Here is a 14,922-nt window from a genome sequence, read left to right as displayed (position 1 = left end):
TTGGTATAAAAAGATATTTTTGATAGATACGGAAATAATGTTTTACTATATTTAGAAACTAGTTGTCCGAATATACACTGAGACTCGGTCTTAATGGATTGCGTATCTAATCAGGATTAGGGATCTGAGAACCGGGAGGTTAACTGGCTTAATCTTAATAGACACGAGCTTCATACTTTTCTCTCTCTCCTCCATGATTTCCGACCACTGCCACCGAGAGACGAAACGCCTCATCAGGGAAGATGACATTCTCAAAAGTAAGCTCCATGTTTTGCTTCACCTACTACTGTGTTTGATGATCAGATCAATCAACAATGGGATAAAAAATATGGCCACACGAACATGAAGTTTGTGTCTTTTATTTGGGATGATGTTTAATCCTCCTGACCAATTCAGGATCGTAATACGAAGATTTAGTCTGATGAATCGGTGGATCAAACCTAACCCAAATCCCTTTGTTTAATGGGGAGGTGGGGGGGTCCAGTGCAACCCACACACACCATATGGGTAGGCTGTCATTCACGTGGTCACCTCGTCCTTTAGACCACCGCCAAGCAAGCCGAGTCACGCGCTCTCATGTTCATGTCCACACCCTCTCAGTTGACAACATTGACCAAAGCAGATGGGGATTCCAAGCGCACACATAATGGTCCACATTGAGACCACCCTCTTTCAATCACTTCACAGGGAAAAGCAACGCTTGGGGTTCAAACCATCATACGATTTATACATTACGTTATTAGAATTTACACATTTCATGACTCGTTGGTGTTTGCAGACTTGGAAGAGGAAGAAGATATCAAAGCCACAACAATGAGCTCAAAAATCTACTCTCCTCCCTCCTCCCTCCTCCCCAAGTCTCAAAATCCAATGGTTGGATCAAAAACAAAACACCAAAATATTGGCTTCCCTTCCTATCTCTCTCGCGATCACTTAATTTTGTATCTACATAATTACCTCGATTACAAATGGAAAATGTACAGTCACAAATAACAGAGCTCCTCCATGGGATGAAACACTTGGTGCTTCTCTGCTCGTGCTTAGCACCTAATTGTTGTTTTTGATTTCTTAGTGTTAATGTTATCTTCTTCTTCTTCTTCTTCTTCTTCTTCTTCTTCTTCCTCTCACACGGCGCTCCAAAAATAAAGCAGGAAGCGCGGGCAGGGCTGTTCAGGCCACAGCAGTGATGCTGCTGCAGCTCCGGCGGTCGCGGTTGAGGCAATCAAAACCCTCGATGCGCACGGCCGCCGGCATGAGGCCGAACTTGGCGTGGGCACAGCCCTGCTTGGGGGAGAGCGGCGGACCTGACTGGATTAGTGGTACAGGGGTGAAGGCTGCCGGCGGGCGGTCGTCGCCGAACCGGGCGTCGTGGACGACCGGGTTCGCGGCACGGCTCGGTGGCGAGCCGCAGAAGAACGGCGGTGACGACGACACTTGATTCTGCTCCCCGCCCTGAAAACGAAAACCGTTCGGGTTGGATCTTCTGCTACCGAAGAAGACCCTCACGAGTAGGTACGGAGGTCGGCGAAAAACCTCACCTTTGCGAGAAATATGCCATGGAGGTCCGCCCCGGCCTTCGAATCGGAGAAATCGGTTTGATGACTGAATCAAACAGGGAGAGAGACGGGAGTCAGGCAGGGAAATAAAAAGGAGAGCGACTCGCGATGTAAAGGGTTAAGAGTTGGGGACGAGAAAGAGAGGAGGAGAACCATACCTCGCGAGCCAACGGAAGGGTAGGACCGGTTCAGCGACGGCGGCAAGCGGGCTGAGCCGGCGGGGCTTAGGGCAGAAGACGGGCGGCTTTCGATCGGCCACCGCGAACGGCGCCCTCATCTCTTCGCTGGCAGATAAGGCGTTCTGCTGTTGCATCGCGCGGTGGTTCATCTTGTCCACAGATCTCCTGGAGCTTCGCGTCTGCAACCGCCTGTAGACGCACAAATCCACAAAATAAGCCCGTCTTTCCACGCAATCTCAATCTCTTCGCACAAACACGAAAAACCAGCGAAACCAAACGAAAATTCCCACAAAAAGCAGCGAGTTTCAGAGAAGAAACATCAAAGGCCGTCACAAAAATTCCATTTTTCGGACAATAAATCAACAGAAAAATCAAACAGAAGGAAAAATCCTTGCAAGACCAGTAAAAATTCGATGCTCGTCATCAAATAGCAGCCCATGATACCACGTGGGTGACCGAAAGACTCAGAAATGATGGAGAAGAAGCCGGCGACTACTCAAAATCGAAGAACAAGCACAGAATAAGATCTTAATCCTTGGAACACTCGTAAAAATTCTATCTTCGTCAAAAACATCAGCCTCCGGAAGATACCACGAAGGGGGATCGAAGGCACAGGGCTCATACAGTAGAAGCTTGCAACCACTAAAGATCGAAGAACGACGCGAGACGGGGACGCGGAAGAAGGTAAGATTGTGTCTTGACTTACCTTTTCCACCTCTCTACCAGCGAGAGAGGAACGGCGAGAATCGGAGGAGGACAAGGCGGTGCAAAGGAACGACGAAGAAAGGGAGACTCGGAGTCCATTTATAGAAAGATAAACAAATAATAAAAATAAAAACCAGCATCATCAACTGATCGAAAAGGAAAGGTAAAAGTAAAAACCAAGAAGAGGGGCGAAAGCATAAATCAATAAACAATTAAATTCTAATTTAGAAAAAACAAAAAAAGGTAGAGAGATGGTACGTTGAATTCGGAAAACCACAAACGACGGGTACTATTAGCAATAAAATAATAATAATAATAATAATAGTAAATCGATTAATACAGTGAGAGTCGTGACAAACGTCACGACGGGGCATTCGTGACTCTCGTGATTCCTGGTCGACTACGCTCCTTTGCCTGCGTGGTTTAGGGTTGGTCAACGCTTTCGCTCCGATCGTTCGCGGCTCGGCCAGTCGGATAAGGACGCTCGTTGACTCACACGCCCGTCGTCGATTTAAGATCCTTCGTGCACATTTCAGCGAAAATAATCTTCGACACGTGGAGTCTTAGCCACGTCTGCTGATAACACCCTCTCTCTCTCTCTCTCTCTCTCTCCTATGTGGACGCATGTGTCACGAGGCCACCACATGAACACGGGCTCCGCTCGACATCAAAATGACTTGCCAACCGCTGTAGGCATCGAGAGATGATGGCCGTCATGTGCGTGCTCTTACCATACACTTTGGCATGTTCGTGGTGAAAGCTAAAGCATGTGGGAGACCGTAATAGTTTGTAGGGTTCGTGGGATCCAAGAAGGCTCATCGGCTCTGCGTTTGCGGCGTGCAAATGTTCGTCCTCGTTGGGTCCATGAAACTGACGGGTGCCACATTTTTCATATTGGGTGATTAGATCTAAGTATATGCCTTCTTCTTTCTCGGAGTTGATGGAGGCAGATACCATTAAATGATACCGGAGCAGCCGTCGGTGAGTTCCCAGCCTGGCCTTTTGACCCGGTTGTCCTCCGTCAGGTTGGGTGGAGACAAGCTGTGTGCTTAATGAAGGTGCCGATTCCTATGGTTTTTTAATGATTCCTGGGTGTCGATTTGGGCATTTGGTGCCAAAGAGCCTTCGATGATGGGTTCGAGCCCGCGGCGAGTCTGGACGGACCACCCTGATATTGCTGAGCCCGGTCGTGAACGGCCGAAACTCCGATCTCGGCCCGTTTCGGCATGTGTAACTCGGCCCGGTTAGGTCTTTAAGATAGTACCGGACGAGGTTATAGATTTGAATGTTAAGCTTATCCTATCATTGAATCGTATTCCTCCTTCTAGGAACCAAACAAACACATCTTCATCTCCAGTGATGAATTGAGAGAGAGAGAGAGCGAGAGAGAGAGAGAGACCTTTGACGTTGAAAGGAACTTTTAGACCGGTGCTCCTCCGTTGCCAAAAGAACAGTAAACGCCTTCGTATCGGTTTATCGTATACGATGAAGCCGCCGACAATATAGTTTAAGACGATAAGGAGTTGTTCACCAAACAAAACAACGACGACCGTAGTACATGAGAGTCTGCTGGAACACAGCAGACGATGCAAAGAGAAGGATGAGCCAAAAGAAGGAATTCGAAGGAACAGAGTAGTTAGTAGCCGGGGGGCTTGAAGGCGATGAAACTGATACACTGCACTTGGCGGTTGTTGTCGAAGCCGATGATGCGGATGAAGGCCTTGGGGTACTCCTTCTTGCACTCCTCCACCTCCTTCACCACCTGCACCGCGTCGGTGCACCCGAACATGGGCAGCTTCCACATCGTCCAGTACCGCCCGTCGTAGTACCCCGGCGACCGGTGGTTCTCACGCCCCACGAACCCCTCCTGTTATGGCCACCGGCGTTCATCCATCAGTCCCCCCCACCCATGCATGCTCCACGACCTACTTCCTTAGGCAGGTTAAGTTTGACAGTACTTACATGGCTGAATTCTAAGCAGGGAATCCATTTGGAGCGGAGAAGGTACTCGATCTGCTTCACCAACGCCTCGTCCACCAGTGTAGGAAGGTAGGAGAGGGTCTCGAACTTCTTCTTGCCCTCGATCGGCCACACCTGCAACCCATACTCGATGGTTGTGATAACTACTACGGTGGGACATAACAAGCCTGCTGGTTTCTTCCTCCTCCGCTACCTACCTTCATGCACTGGACTCTGCCACCGTTGCTGGGGAGGTGGGAGAGGTCGGCGTTGGCCTTCCTGGTGACCCGGAAGGCCGAGGTGGACTTGAGACCGGTGAAGGGCGCCACCATGCTGGATTGAGCCGGGGAAGCCCGGGACACGGTGGCGGCGGAGGACACCATCATGGAGGAAGCCATTCCTCTTGCTGTTGCTCGTTGACCTGCCGCGTATATACTCTACTACTCTATAACGGGACGAAGGCTCCTTGCTCTGAGGCTCACCTCTCCACCAGCACACCTATATATAACCCCAAACCTCACCTCCATGGATGCTCTTGATCCGTGGGTGAGATCCGTTTGAGGTGGCGAGTGTCTCCGATCTCGTCCGTCGGTACTCGAGGGGTGACAAGCACACCTCGCGCACCACACACGGCGTGAGGAAATGGATGACATCGTAATCTTCTGGCGTCCCTCTCGGCGTGCCGCGTGGCGACGGCGATGGCCCATCTTATCTCCATGAACGTGAAACGAGCGATGGCCCTGTTTGTATCCTCTTCTTCCGTTGGAGCTACGCACTACTGCTGAACCCGGTCACGGTTCAAACTCCTCGTTGTTTACCGGATCGTCGATTCCATGACAGCGCACAAGAAGACTTGGATTACATCATAATTTGTCACACATGAATCTTGGTAGTTGAGCTGCTCCTGTTTCATGGTTGATGGAAACAGAGCAGGAGAAACGGTGGTTGCTGGGAGGAGATGGTTGTGAGATCCGACTTACCTCGTCCTTCAACATCCACAATCCTTATCGAATCGAGTTTTTCTGGTGCACGAAGTCTCTTCCTCTCTGAGCTTAATTCTCGTTTGATGCTTACGGCCGTGATGGTTTGCACTGTAGTGGGGAAGATGGATTGTCATTCAGCACCGCACTGTCATCCGAGCACAGCAGATCACTTCTTTGATTCTTTGGCTACCATTTTTTGCCATTTTATATCAGTTTAACTTCTCCTGAAAGAAAAAGGAAAGAGAGAGCGTTGACATTGACAGAGTCCAAACGTTGAAAAACAACAAGGCCTTAAATTATACTTACTGAGCAGATCGAAGCACTGTCGAGATCTCCTGTTTATGGCATCTTCCACAAACTGGACACCGAGGAAACCAGCAGCAGCAAACATGATACAGAGGTTTCCAGCAATTTCACTGTTCCTGGAGAAATACAGAGGAAATCCACATACAAGGTTTCGGTTTAAACAATAAAAAGCCAAGTTTTTCCTGAAGGCGGTATGACAACATTACTAGCTTTGTAGGGATATACGGGTGTGTGAGATAGATTACAAAGGACGGAAGAAGGTTAAGTGGACTGAGGCCCACGAGTCCAATAAATGGGCCGCACATGTCGGCTCACTGTGGCCCGTTCAGTTTGGGCACGACGGCTTTAGCATCTCCTCGCCCGAAGAAAACCTAGATCAGGCTCCTTTGGTGCTCACGGTCTCCGCTCCGTTCGAATTGGTAGAAAGATGGTAGAAAGAGAAGAGAAGACGACGAAGAAGAAGATGCAGCAGCTCTCCACGCGACCGGTAATCTCTCTCTCTCTCTCTCTCTCTCTCTCTCACACACACACACACACATAGATGTCCCTCCTAGGGTTTTGTGTGCAGGAGATGCGCTCCGAAGAACTTTGGTTCATGAATGGACTCTGGAGATGGAGCCAAGTCTTGATTGAATAAATTTGTTAGAGGTGTCCAAATTTGATTTCTTTTTTCATCATAAAAAAAGGAACTGATTGGGAAATGGGAATGATAAGCTTCCCCTAAAAATGTGAATTGCTTTATTGCATGGACGAGAGATGGGTATATCACCTGCTTGAAGCAACTGGCGATTTCTTTTCTCCCTCGTAAGTCAAGGGCCTTTAAGGGCCTGGGATTTTGGTTAAATGGTGCCTTCTTGTTATCAAAGAAGAAGATTTTGTCTCAAACTTTTTTTACCACCGTGAGTTGCTGGGTGGTGGGAGGCTTATGTGCTGGAAGTAATAAGAACTTACAAATATTCATTAAAAGATGTCGGATACCCTTGTTTCTGTTTATTGTACTTGCATATTTATCTGACTTATGACTTTGGTCATACTCCCTGTTGGCACCAAAAAAATTCATATATATATATATATATATATATAAGGTTTACTGTACTGCCCAGGAAGATATGGTATGGGTGGTACGTACTAGTCCGACTCGCTATCGAAACGCGGCTCGCATGAGTCCCCATCGGCACATCACAGTGTGCCATGTGTCGGTGCACCAGTATAGATCGGTTTATACCATACTAACAAACCCCCGAGAGAGGTCCGGTACCCAAAATGACAAGATATATATTATCACACACACACATGTGAAGATAATGATGTTCTATCCTCAGTGAAATTCTTTTTATTTGACAGTCATGTACAATAACATGAAGCTCAATGCTGTCCTCCACAGTCAGCTGCTTCTGGATATAATAACTATAGGTGTTTTTTTATTGTATGGACTTGCCTTAGGCAACATCTATCTTGCTTCACACATGTCACAAGGTTATGAATTTGTCTCATTTTTTCAGGTACGCTAGTTTAAATGGTCCTGTGGATGTTAGGATCCCGAATAGCACGATGACTTCAGTAATTGATGCTGATGGTGGCAATATCCATGATCATCAGGTACAGTGAAGACATTGTGTCTTTTTCAAATTCTTTCTTGATGAAAAAACATAGAATAACATAAAATGGCAATATTTCCTTAATGTAGTCAACGAGCATTTGTTACCTATTTATTGACTGTGTGAATATTTTCTTTTTCATTATAATCAGGTCGTTCAAACATCAATGAAATTGTCAATCCATGACAAATAACTTCAGTGTCAGGATTCTTATATATGATTGCAATAAGATTCAAATGACAGGATTTGACTGTGTGATTTGCTATAGATTCACCGCTGTCTCAAGCACTCTATCCTTAGTCCTACTTGGAATCGGTGGTTTTAGTGTTCCTTGATGGTTAAATACTATGCGGACATTGTTGCTGGCTTTGTCGGTACAATTATGCTTTGTTTAATGATTAAAATACATGAGTTAAATGAATTAAAATACATGAGTTGCTAATTTATAGCTGTTATTGTACAATGGTCTGTTTACAGGATCATTTGCTGTCTATTTCAGAATTGTTGAACTAATTGATATACAGTAACCCACATGCATACGATACTGCTGCCGTTTCACATTCTCGTTCCAGCTTTCAACCCAAAGATCAGAAAACTAGAACGTAATCAGTGAGTTAAAAGATGCACAACATTTGCATCCTTTACCAGCTTTATTTCGGGTTTTGCTGCGTGTGGACTGAGTTTACCTTTGTATGCAGGGAATGTTTCTACCTGAACTGGGATTTTGCTGTAGCAAAGCACACATATTACATGCCTGACTCTGCATGGTAAAGGACCAATTTTTCCACACAGTTATCGTGCATTGCTCTTGGATTGCTGCCGTTGGATCCAGTGATTAACACGAAGGATAGTTGGTGCCTTTCACAATGATTAATGTGTAATTATAGTCGACAGAGGTTACTTTGATTAAAGATGCACATGAAATCTGAAGTTGTTCAGCATTTGCTCTACCACCAATGAAAGCAACTTTTTTTGAAGTCTGGTAGAAGCTCTATAGTTCCACCAACATTATGCAAGGTTGAGATTGAATTATTTTCAGTAGCTGCTCCAAATTGATTCCTGGTTGAATGACTGTGTTTGCTGTTGTTGTGGTGGTGGTGGTTGTTCTTGTTGCTGTTGTGCACACTCTCCACCTATAGACGAAGAGGCAGTAGGGAAGCTCGATTTCAAGTCATTCCCAAACAGAGCATCTCCTTGTGCCACAAAGGAGCTTAGACTGGCCACGTCGACGACGCCTTCTGGTTGCTGTTGACCATTAAAAGACAATCCCTTGGGAATTGCCGGAGATGGTGCCAATCCTGAAGCCAGCAAGCCTGACGCCCATGGCAGCGAAGACTGACCAGCCGCTGCTGCTCTAGCCAAGAACCAATTCATGTCGAGCCTGCCGCTGCTGTTGCTGTTGCAGAGGCTGTAATCTGTTTGCAACCTGTCAAAGCCCGATGAACCAACCAGTTTGTTTAGCACCGATACGTCGAGTTCCCCCGGTGACTCGAGCGATGCAGGCATGGCGTGGGAGTCTGGTTGCGGCTTCTTTCCGGTGGGGCTCTTCCTGAAGACCCTGCACACAACCCATTCCTCCTGCAGAAAGAAAGAAAGAGAACCAACTCCTTCAGCCGTGCAACTCATCGAGTGGATCTGCAGGCATAGATAATAGCAAGGGGTTGTGGTGGTGACCTTGGTGGGTTCGTAGGGGAACCTGGTTTGCAGCCTGTACTCATGCATCACCCAACTCGTCTTCTCGCCCCTGGGAGCCCTTCCCTTGTAGAACACCAACGTCTTCTTCATGCCCACCACGACCCCACAGTGGAAGATCTCCTTGTCTTTCCCCGTCGTCTTCCAGTAACCGGCGTCGGTGGCTCGGTTGGTCCGCAGCCCCGTCGGGTACTTGCGATCTTTCATGCTGAAGAAGTACCACTCTTTCTCCCCCATGCTGGCCTTCCCTGCAAATAACATATATCCACACCCACACCAGTGATCAAAAGATAGACATTGCACCATTCCACGACCAAGCTGCACAACCCAGAATCAACCAAAAGAAGAAACAGGTGAAGGAGCATGAATACCCGGTAGGTCCCAAGGCTCGCACTTGTTGATGTCGACATCAGCGATGGCTCTGGTGGCGAAGCTGAACTCCGTCACCTTCCGGGTCAGATAGTAGGTGATGAGCTCTTCATCGGTGGGGTGGAATCTAAACCCTGGAGGAAGGGTCTCCTCCATTAATGGTATGATAACCAAAGTGGACCGGAAGAGACGCACATACAGACAGCCTCTCTAGATCTAGGAAGCACTCATCCTCTCAGCGTTGGCTAAGAGCAGAAGGAGCAGTTGCAGTGAGGAACATGAAGGACAGGTATTAATAATGGGTGAAGGAGGAGTGAAACTTTGAGATTCCTGCTAGTAGTGGAAGCTTCTTCTACGTCGATTTTGAATCCCATCCAACTCACTGAAAAAGATGGTGTTCCTGAGAAGCTTATTTTTTCGAAGGAAGAGATGGGGGTAAATAATCCATCCACAATCCCTTCATCGAGAATGGAGGTGTTTATTGCAGTGCTGCCATGGTGAGGTGGGAGAAGGGCCGCCGAGTGGTTTTCTTGACATGGTCATTTTAGGTACAGTTGGAGGTTAATGAGGTCATTTGAGTGTGTCTTTTAGAGTATCTAACACACTTCTTTTGGATCCTGTTGTCAGTTTTCCAACCAACCCCAACCGTTTCTACCCACTGAGGGCCACACCCCTTGGATTTCAACAGGATCTAATAAATATAGAACATATATCCAGTGTCTCTTGCACGTGAGGATTACTCTACCTTAATTCGTTCATACTTGTTTATGTTTAGTTCCTCTTTTTAAGAATACAGATGCGCGTTTTAATTCAAGAAAAAGGAAAAGAACACACACTCTGCATTGCTCTTACGGAGAAAGAAAAGAACTGAAGACAGCAATGAACAGAGATACAATTTTGTCTTACTAAACACGGCCATAAAGGTTCAATAGGTAAACCCAATTGAAGATTAAGGCATTCATGTCCTTGGACTGGGTCATCTTACTGTCCACACAAGTATCACGATCAAGCATCAATCACCGAGAGCAACATGCATAGACTTCCATAGCAAACGAAGCAGGACAGCAACTCAACACTGTGTGAGCACAGCGGTCATATGCTACAAAAACAGAGGCTACAGTAGTTAACAGAGAACGGTGACCCCTCTCTCGGCCTCTTCTGCCTTTGTGTAGCTACCTTCTCTGACACTTCAATGTGATTGAAACAGAGTGGCTCGGTAAAGATTTTGGCATTCGTGTGTTGGATTCTCCTCACGCATGCAGACCGAGGAGGAGTCGCTCCTAACGAGTACTTTTTTTGTTTGGTGAAGGCGATGGCTTCTCGAAATGTCACTCTCTGTTTCACTACCAGACCTGCATTAAGAAAGATGGAGGTGAGCTGTTTCCTCCCAGCTGCCACTCGTTTCTAGATCTCCTTTCCCTCGATGCGCTTTGTTCTCCATCATTCAGCTTCATCACCGAGAAGAGTTTGCTGTAGTGGATTTGATCTTTTCAGAAGCATTCGGAAGACCTGCAACATTATTAATTAGGCTTCATTCAGCTTTTCTTGCAGTAGAAAGTTCAAATATTCATCTGATCTTACTTATACCGAACGTAAGGTTTTTAATAAAGAGAAAATCTTCATGGAATTGATTGTAATCGAACAGTAAATCGATACGGGTGTGAAGTTTAGGTAGCTTTCATGAGAGCTTTCTCTCAGACAACAAAGACTGGATGGGCGGGCATATTACTTGCTTTCGAATCAAGTCATTCCATCCGTGCAGGAGTTTAACCTCTTACGGGTTCCAAATCCTATTTGTACCCGTAATTAAGCACTGTTAATCTACTTTTAAGAGTTATATTAACCTCACCTCAGCTTAAGAGAGTGTCCACATCATTAGATAAAGCACTTCACCATTGTGCTCACTGCAAGTTGCTCCTCAGCCTTGCTGCAGTGTATTTGCCCTCTCGAGTCTTCCATGGAGTGCACGGTGCATTTGGCCTCGAGCGTCTTCCATGGAGTGCAAGGCACCAAAGACGAGGCTGTGATGTTTCTCCTCCAAGTTTCCACCTTCCTCATCGTCCTTCACCTCGTCTCCTTCCTCCTCACCAAGCTGTTCACGTTTCTCCTAGACAGAGCAACCACGTATGAAGAACAAAGGTACATATCCGTCAAGTCTCCTCCTCTCTTTCATGCACTCTTTCATCGGATCAACCTTCTGTTGCAGAGACTCCCTTCTCATCACCGAAGACGAGATCAAGCACGTAACCCACGAGATCTGCTCCGAGGATGGAGAGCTAGCTGCCGGTATCTTTGGCAGAGAAGGCCTACCTTTTTTCTACCATGAAAGCGTCGTCAATGATACTCTACTTGTCCATGAAGCAAAGGATTTCAATCAACAACATCTTTTGGAGGTTGACGAAAGCTTTGTCGCAGAATTCCGATACGGCTCCCCACCTTTTAATAATGAGAAGCTCGGAATCGAACAGTACGGCGATGCTTCAGTGACCGACGTCATAAGACCATCAGATTCTCCATCTCCGATCGTGTGCGAGCTTGTAGAAGGTGCGTTTGGGGTTCGATTCTCCCCATAAAGCCTTCGGTAATAGCTTGTATCGTGACACGATATTGCTTATGCTGTTAACAGATGAAGACATCGGCGGCGACGCATGCCACGGTAATGTATTGGAGGAGGCAGAGGAGGAGGCTGAGGTGTTATCAAAGAATGAGACTCTCTTCGTCATCGGCCAAACACATTCCGACTGCAACAAGTTTCGGCTGGAAGAAGACGAGGGAACATTTGATGGTTCTCTCGCAGGTGAATCGACATCCAATGGCTCTTCGAAATGGAGAAGCTCTGCAATCAACAGGGCTTCCGAGACAGAATGCCTCCTCTCCTCTTCATCACGCAGGAGCTCTTCCAACTGGGAAACACTTGAGTTGTTCCAAAAGTACGATGAGGAGATGACGTTCTTGGACAGAATCAGCTCACAGAAGCTCGCAGAAACAGGTAACGTCCTCACGTGCTTCCTAAACATACATCTTAGCTCCTTCGTTCATGGATTGCCTCAGAGCTCATACGTCCGTTCTCAGAATCAGTTAGGTCCATAAGGTTCCAACCAAGATCAATCTCGGAAAGGATAGCCCGCAAATTTACGATACAGAAGAAGAAGGGAGGCAACAGAGATCCATATCAAGAACTGGAGATTGCATACGTGGCTCAAATTAGCCTCGCATGGGAAGCACTCAACTGGAATTACGTCTGCTTCCAGCAGAGGAAAGCCAACGGCGACGGTGAGCGCTTCTACTGCACCGCACGAATAGCTCAGCGGTTCCAACAGTTTCAGGTCCTCTTGCAGCGGTTCATCGAGAACGAGCCATACCAGCGCGGTCGGCGGCCTCAAATCTTTGCTCGGACGAGGATTTCTTCCCCCAAATTGCTCCAAGTTCCCGAGTTTCAAGGTACTTGCTAATGGATTCTCCTTCTACCTTTCCAAACTCTAGTCCAAGAATCTGTTTCGCTGAATCAATGGTCTTGGAGGATTCAGAAGCCGATGAAGGTGGAGAAAACATAATTTCACCTACCGAATTCTCGTCCATTTTAGAAGATGCGATCCGAACCTTCATGAACTTCCTCAAGGCAGACAAGAAGAACCCTCGCCAAATCCTCAAATCATTCGTCAAGACAACCTCAAGCTCTGTAGAACCAGAAGTTCTTCGTTCACTGAAAAGAAACAATCAGAAAGTGAGTCTCCCCTTTCTACTCTCTCTCTCTCTCTCTCTCTCACACACACACACACATTCTGACATGAAACTTTCAGATGAAGATGGGGCTCAAAGGCCTGTTGAGGCGAAGGAGGTGTTGGAACAAGAAGTGGGTACAGGGGGAGGAAGAGGAGATGGACATACTGATGGGATTAATAGACATGAAGATTGTGTCCAGAACGCTGAGGATGAGTGAGATCAGCCAAGAACAGCTGCAGTGGTGTGAGGAGAAGATGACCAAAGTAGGAGCATTGGAATGGAAAAGTTCAAAGAGAGTCCTCCCCGCTACTTTTTTCCCTCTTAACTGATCCCAATCTTAATGTCGTCGGGTCTGCTTTGCTTTAGCCTGCCTGACGAAAGGATCCACCTCTTGTATGTGTATATGTAGATGTATGTGGTTGTAAGTTCAAGATCACAGATGTTGATGGACGGTAGCCATCTGTTCCATGACTGATGGACGGTCGTGATGCGAAAGTTGTGGAAGATTGAGAGGTCTGGTTCCAGAGGATCCGCATCAGTTTGGATCCTCTCCATTTATTTTAAGGATGCAGGTATCCTCGACCCACTCACTGTCCAAGCAGTGGTGGGGTCAGTGTGATGAAGTGGGGCCCACATCAATTTACAGCTCCTTCTGTCGGAATAGTATGGTTTCGATTAGATGTCCAACTGGATCGGATCCTCACCTAGCGGTTACGACGCCCGTTACCTTTACCTATATATTCCTTCTTTTGCCATCGCGCCCTCGCTCCTCGATCAGACAGGTTCCACTAGGGTTCGAAGAGGCAGAGTGAGTCGATTGGTGGAGTTCTTGCTGCGGCGACGAGCGGCGCGGCCGCTTCGGTATGGGAGGGTGTGGACCGGCGATGGACGTCGAGGCGATTCTTGGGAAGGTCACCGAACGACGAGGGTTCGGAGACGCCTTCGCCGCCGAGGTTTGCTCGGAAACGAGCACTGCTTGTTCCAGGTAGGCGTTATATGCGCCTTGTCTTGGATTTGACCTTTCAATTGTTACTTGCTGCTATGCCATAGGAAGACGCCAACCTGAATCTTCTAATTGGCAGATGATTTTACCATTTGCTTCGTAATTCTTGGGAAATGATGTCGGCTATTGCGAATTCATACGAGAGTGGATAATTTTTTGATCCCTCGTTTCTTGAGCTCTCCCATTAGAATTGACAACGGCTTCTGTTGAAGTTCTTGACAATATTAGGAGGCTCGTGTCAAAGCTGCTCTGTCTGCCCACATATTTATTGCAGCTTCAATAAGGTTTACGGTTATTGGAGCAGGGGGTTTGTCATGTTTGATTATTGGGCAAATAGATTGTTCCTACTGCTAAATGTTTTAAGATGCCTGAACTCTACTTTGCAATTAGCATAATGGAAACATCAGAGCGTCAAATTTGGTTCCTTGATCTGTTTCTTTCCTATATATATGTCACTTGAGAATGATCTTTAACTTCATATTACACAAAAGGCAAATAGCAGAAAATGCTGGAGCCTAATCCCGCTGCATGGTCCAAGGTCAGATGCATGCCACCTACTAGCTAAGACTGAGGACTTTCATAGATTTACACACGATCTGACCGTTTCACCTATGTCTGTCAATTTCAATTTTGCAGAAGGTGCAAGTGCATCTTGTTGATTTATTTATCCATTAACTTTACTTTGTCACCAAATAGTTCTTTTGTTTTTGGAAGAGTATTAATTATTATAAATTGGCTTCAACTTCCTCTCTTTCCGCAATCTTCCTTCCATTGTAGATTGATACATATATTTAATGATTATATATATATATATATATATATATATATATATATATATATATATATATA

General features: G+C 46.5%; 4 protein-coding genes and 1 long non-coding RNA gene across 8 annotated transcripts; 2 read left to right on the top strand and 3 right to left on the bottom strand.

Annotated features, from left to right (window-relative positions):
* Window positions 1–700: 700 nt before the first annotated feature.
* Window positions 701–2,579, bottom strand: LOC103968723 (uncharacterized). Its single transcript, XM_009382028.3, has 4 exons — window positions 2,442–2,579; window positions 1,715–1,924; window positions 1,539–1,602; window positions 701–1,452 (listed from the first exon to the last, which is right to left on the bottom strand). Exons 1-4 carry the CDS (start codon window positions 2,537–2,539, stop codon window positions 1,171–1,173), a joined length of 654 nt encoding a protein of 217 aa, XP_009380303.3. The 5' UTR covers window positions 2,540–2,579; the 3' UTR covers window positions 701–1,170.
* Window positions 2,580–3,943: 1,364 nt separating this feature from the next.
* On the bottom strand, window positions 3,944–4,884 carry LOC103968721 (ribulose bisphosphate carboxylase small subunit, chloroplastic). The gene is made up of 3 exons (XM_009382027.3): window positions 4,618–4,884; window positions 4,403–4,534; window positions 3,944–4,307 (listed from the first exon to the last, which is right to left on the bottom strand). Exons 1-3 carry the CDS (start codon window positions 4,795–4,797, stop codon window positions 4,077–4,079), a joined length of 543 nt encoding a protein of 180 aa, XP_009380302.2. The 5' UTR covers window positions 4,798–4,884; the 3' UTR covers window positions 3,944–4,076.
* A 1,133-nt stretch (window positions 4,885–6,017) lies between these two features.
* Window positions 6,018–8,559, top strand: LOC103968719 (uncharacterized). 4 transcript variants are annotated; one of them, XR_010480725.1, is made up of 5 exons: window positions 6,018–6,175; window positions 7,191–7,287; window positions 7,786–7,895; window positions 7,985–8,303; window positions 8,426–8,559. It is a non-coding gene; the product is annotated as an uncharacterized LOC103968719 (long non-coding RNA). The 4 variants fall into 4 exon arrangements; XR_010480726.1 differs by lacking the exon at window positions 8,426–8,559 and adding an exon at window positions 7,555–7,660 and having other exon boundaries at window positions 7,764–7,895; window positions 7,985–8,263; XR_010480728.1 differs by lacking the exon at window positions 8,426–8,559 and adding an exon at window positions 7,438–7,660 and having other exon boundaries at window positions 7,764–7,895; window positions 7,985–8,263.
* On the bottom strand, window positions 8,322–9,947 carry LOC135595947 (NAC domain-containing protein 92-like). Its single transcript, XM_065087502.1, has 3 exons — window positions 9,350–9,947; window positions 8,961–9,226; window positions 8,322–8,864 (listed from the first exon to the last, which is right to left on the bottom strand). The coding sequence occupies exons 1-3, from the start codon at window positions 9,501–9,503 to the stop codon at window positions 8,322–8,324; spliced, it is 963 nt and encodes a 320-aa protein (XP_064943574.1). The 5' UTR covers window positions 9,504–9,947.
* Window positions 9,948–11,235: 1,288 nt separating this feature from the next.
* On the top strand, window positions 11,236–14,515 carry LOC135595946 (uncharacterized). The gene is made up of 6 exons (XM_065087501.1): window positions 11,236–11,486; window positions 11,554–11,891; window positions 11,974–12,336; window positions 12,420–12,788; window positions 12,875–13,071; window positions 13,148–14,515. Exons 1-6 carry the CDS (start codon window positions 11,305–11,307, stop codon window positions 13,397–13,399), a joined length of 1,701 nt encoding a protein of 566 aa, XP_064943573.1. The 5' UTR covers window positions 11,236–11,304; the 3' UTR covers window positions 13,400–14,515.
* Window positions 14,516–14,922: the final 407 nt, after the last annotated feature.

Source organism: Musa acuminata, chromosome BXJ1-10 (assembly GCF_036884655.1).
Source record: "Musa acuminata AAA Group cultivar baxijiao chromosome BXJ1-10, Cavendish_Baxijiao_AAA, whole genome shotgun sequence".
Lineage (NCBI taxonomy): Eukaryota > Viridiplantae > Streptophyta > Magnoliopsida > Zingiberales > Musaceae > Musa > Musa acuminata.
The sequence above is the reverse complement of the archived record's forward strand: the minus strand, read 5'-3'. Positions and strand labels throughout refer to the sequence as shown.

Bases quoted from the DNA above. Each gene is read 5' to 3' on its own strand.
- LOC103968723 (XM_009382028.3), bottom strand. From the start codon at position 2,539: ATGGACTCCGAGTCTCCCTTTCTTCGTCGTTCCTTTGCACCGCCTTGT. The intron at 1,603-1,714 runs GTATGGTTCTCC...TGTTTGATTCAG, and splicing joins CCCTTCCGTTGGCTCGCGAG to TCATCAAACCGATTTCTCCG. The intron at 1,453-1,538 runs GTGAGGTTTTTC...TTTCGTTTTCAG, and splicing joins ATGGCATATTTCTCGCAAAG to GGCGGGGAGCAGAATCAAGT.
- LOC103968721 (XM_009382027.3), bottom strand. From the start codon at position 4,797: ATGGCTTCCTCCATGATGGTGTCCTCCGCCGCCACCGTGTCCCGGGCT. The intron at 4,535-4,617 runs GTAGGTAGCGGA...TATGGGTTGCAG, and splicing joins GCAGAGTCCAGTGCATGAAG to GTGTGGCCGATCGAGGGCAA. The intron at 4,308-4,402 runs GTAAGTACTGTC...TGGCCATAACAG, and splicing joins CCTGCTTAGAATTCAGCCAT to GAGGGGTTCGTGGGGCGTGA.
- LOC135595947 (XM_065087502.1), bottom strand. From the start codon at position 9,503: ATGGAGGAGACCCTTCCTCCAGGGTTTAGATTCCACCCCACCGATGAA. The intron at 9,227-9,349 runs GTATTCATGCTC...TGTTATTTGCAG, and splicing joins CGAGCCTTGGGACCTACCGG to GGAAGGCCAGCATGGGGGAG. The intron at 8,865-8,960 runs GTCACCACCACA...TTCTTTCTGCAG, and splicing joins TCCCCTACGAACCCACCAAG to GAGGAATGGGTTGTGTGCAG.
- LOC135595946 (XM_065087501.1), top strand. From the start codon at position 11,305: ATGGAGTGCACGGTGCATTTGGCCTCGAGCGTCTTCCATGGAGTGCAA. The intron at 11,487-11,553 runs GTACATATCCGT...CTTCTGTTGCAG, and splicing joins ACCACGTATGAAGAACAAAG to AGACTCCCTTCTCATCACCG. The intron at 11,892-11,973 runs GTGCGTTTGGGG...TGCTGTTAACAG, and splicing joins CGTGTGCGAGCTTGTAGAAG to ATGAAGACATCGGCGGCGAC.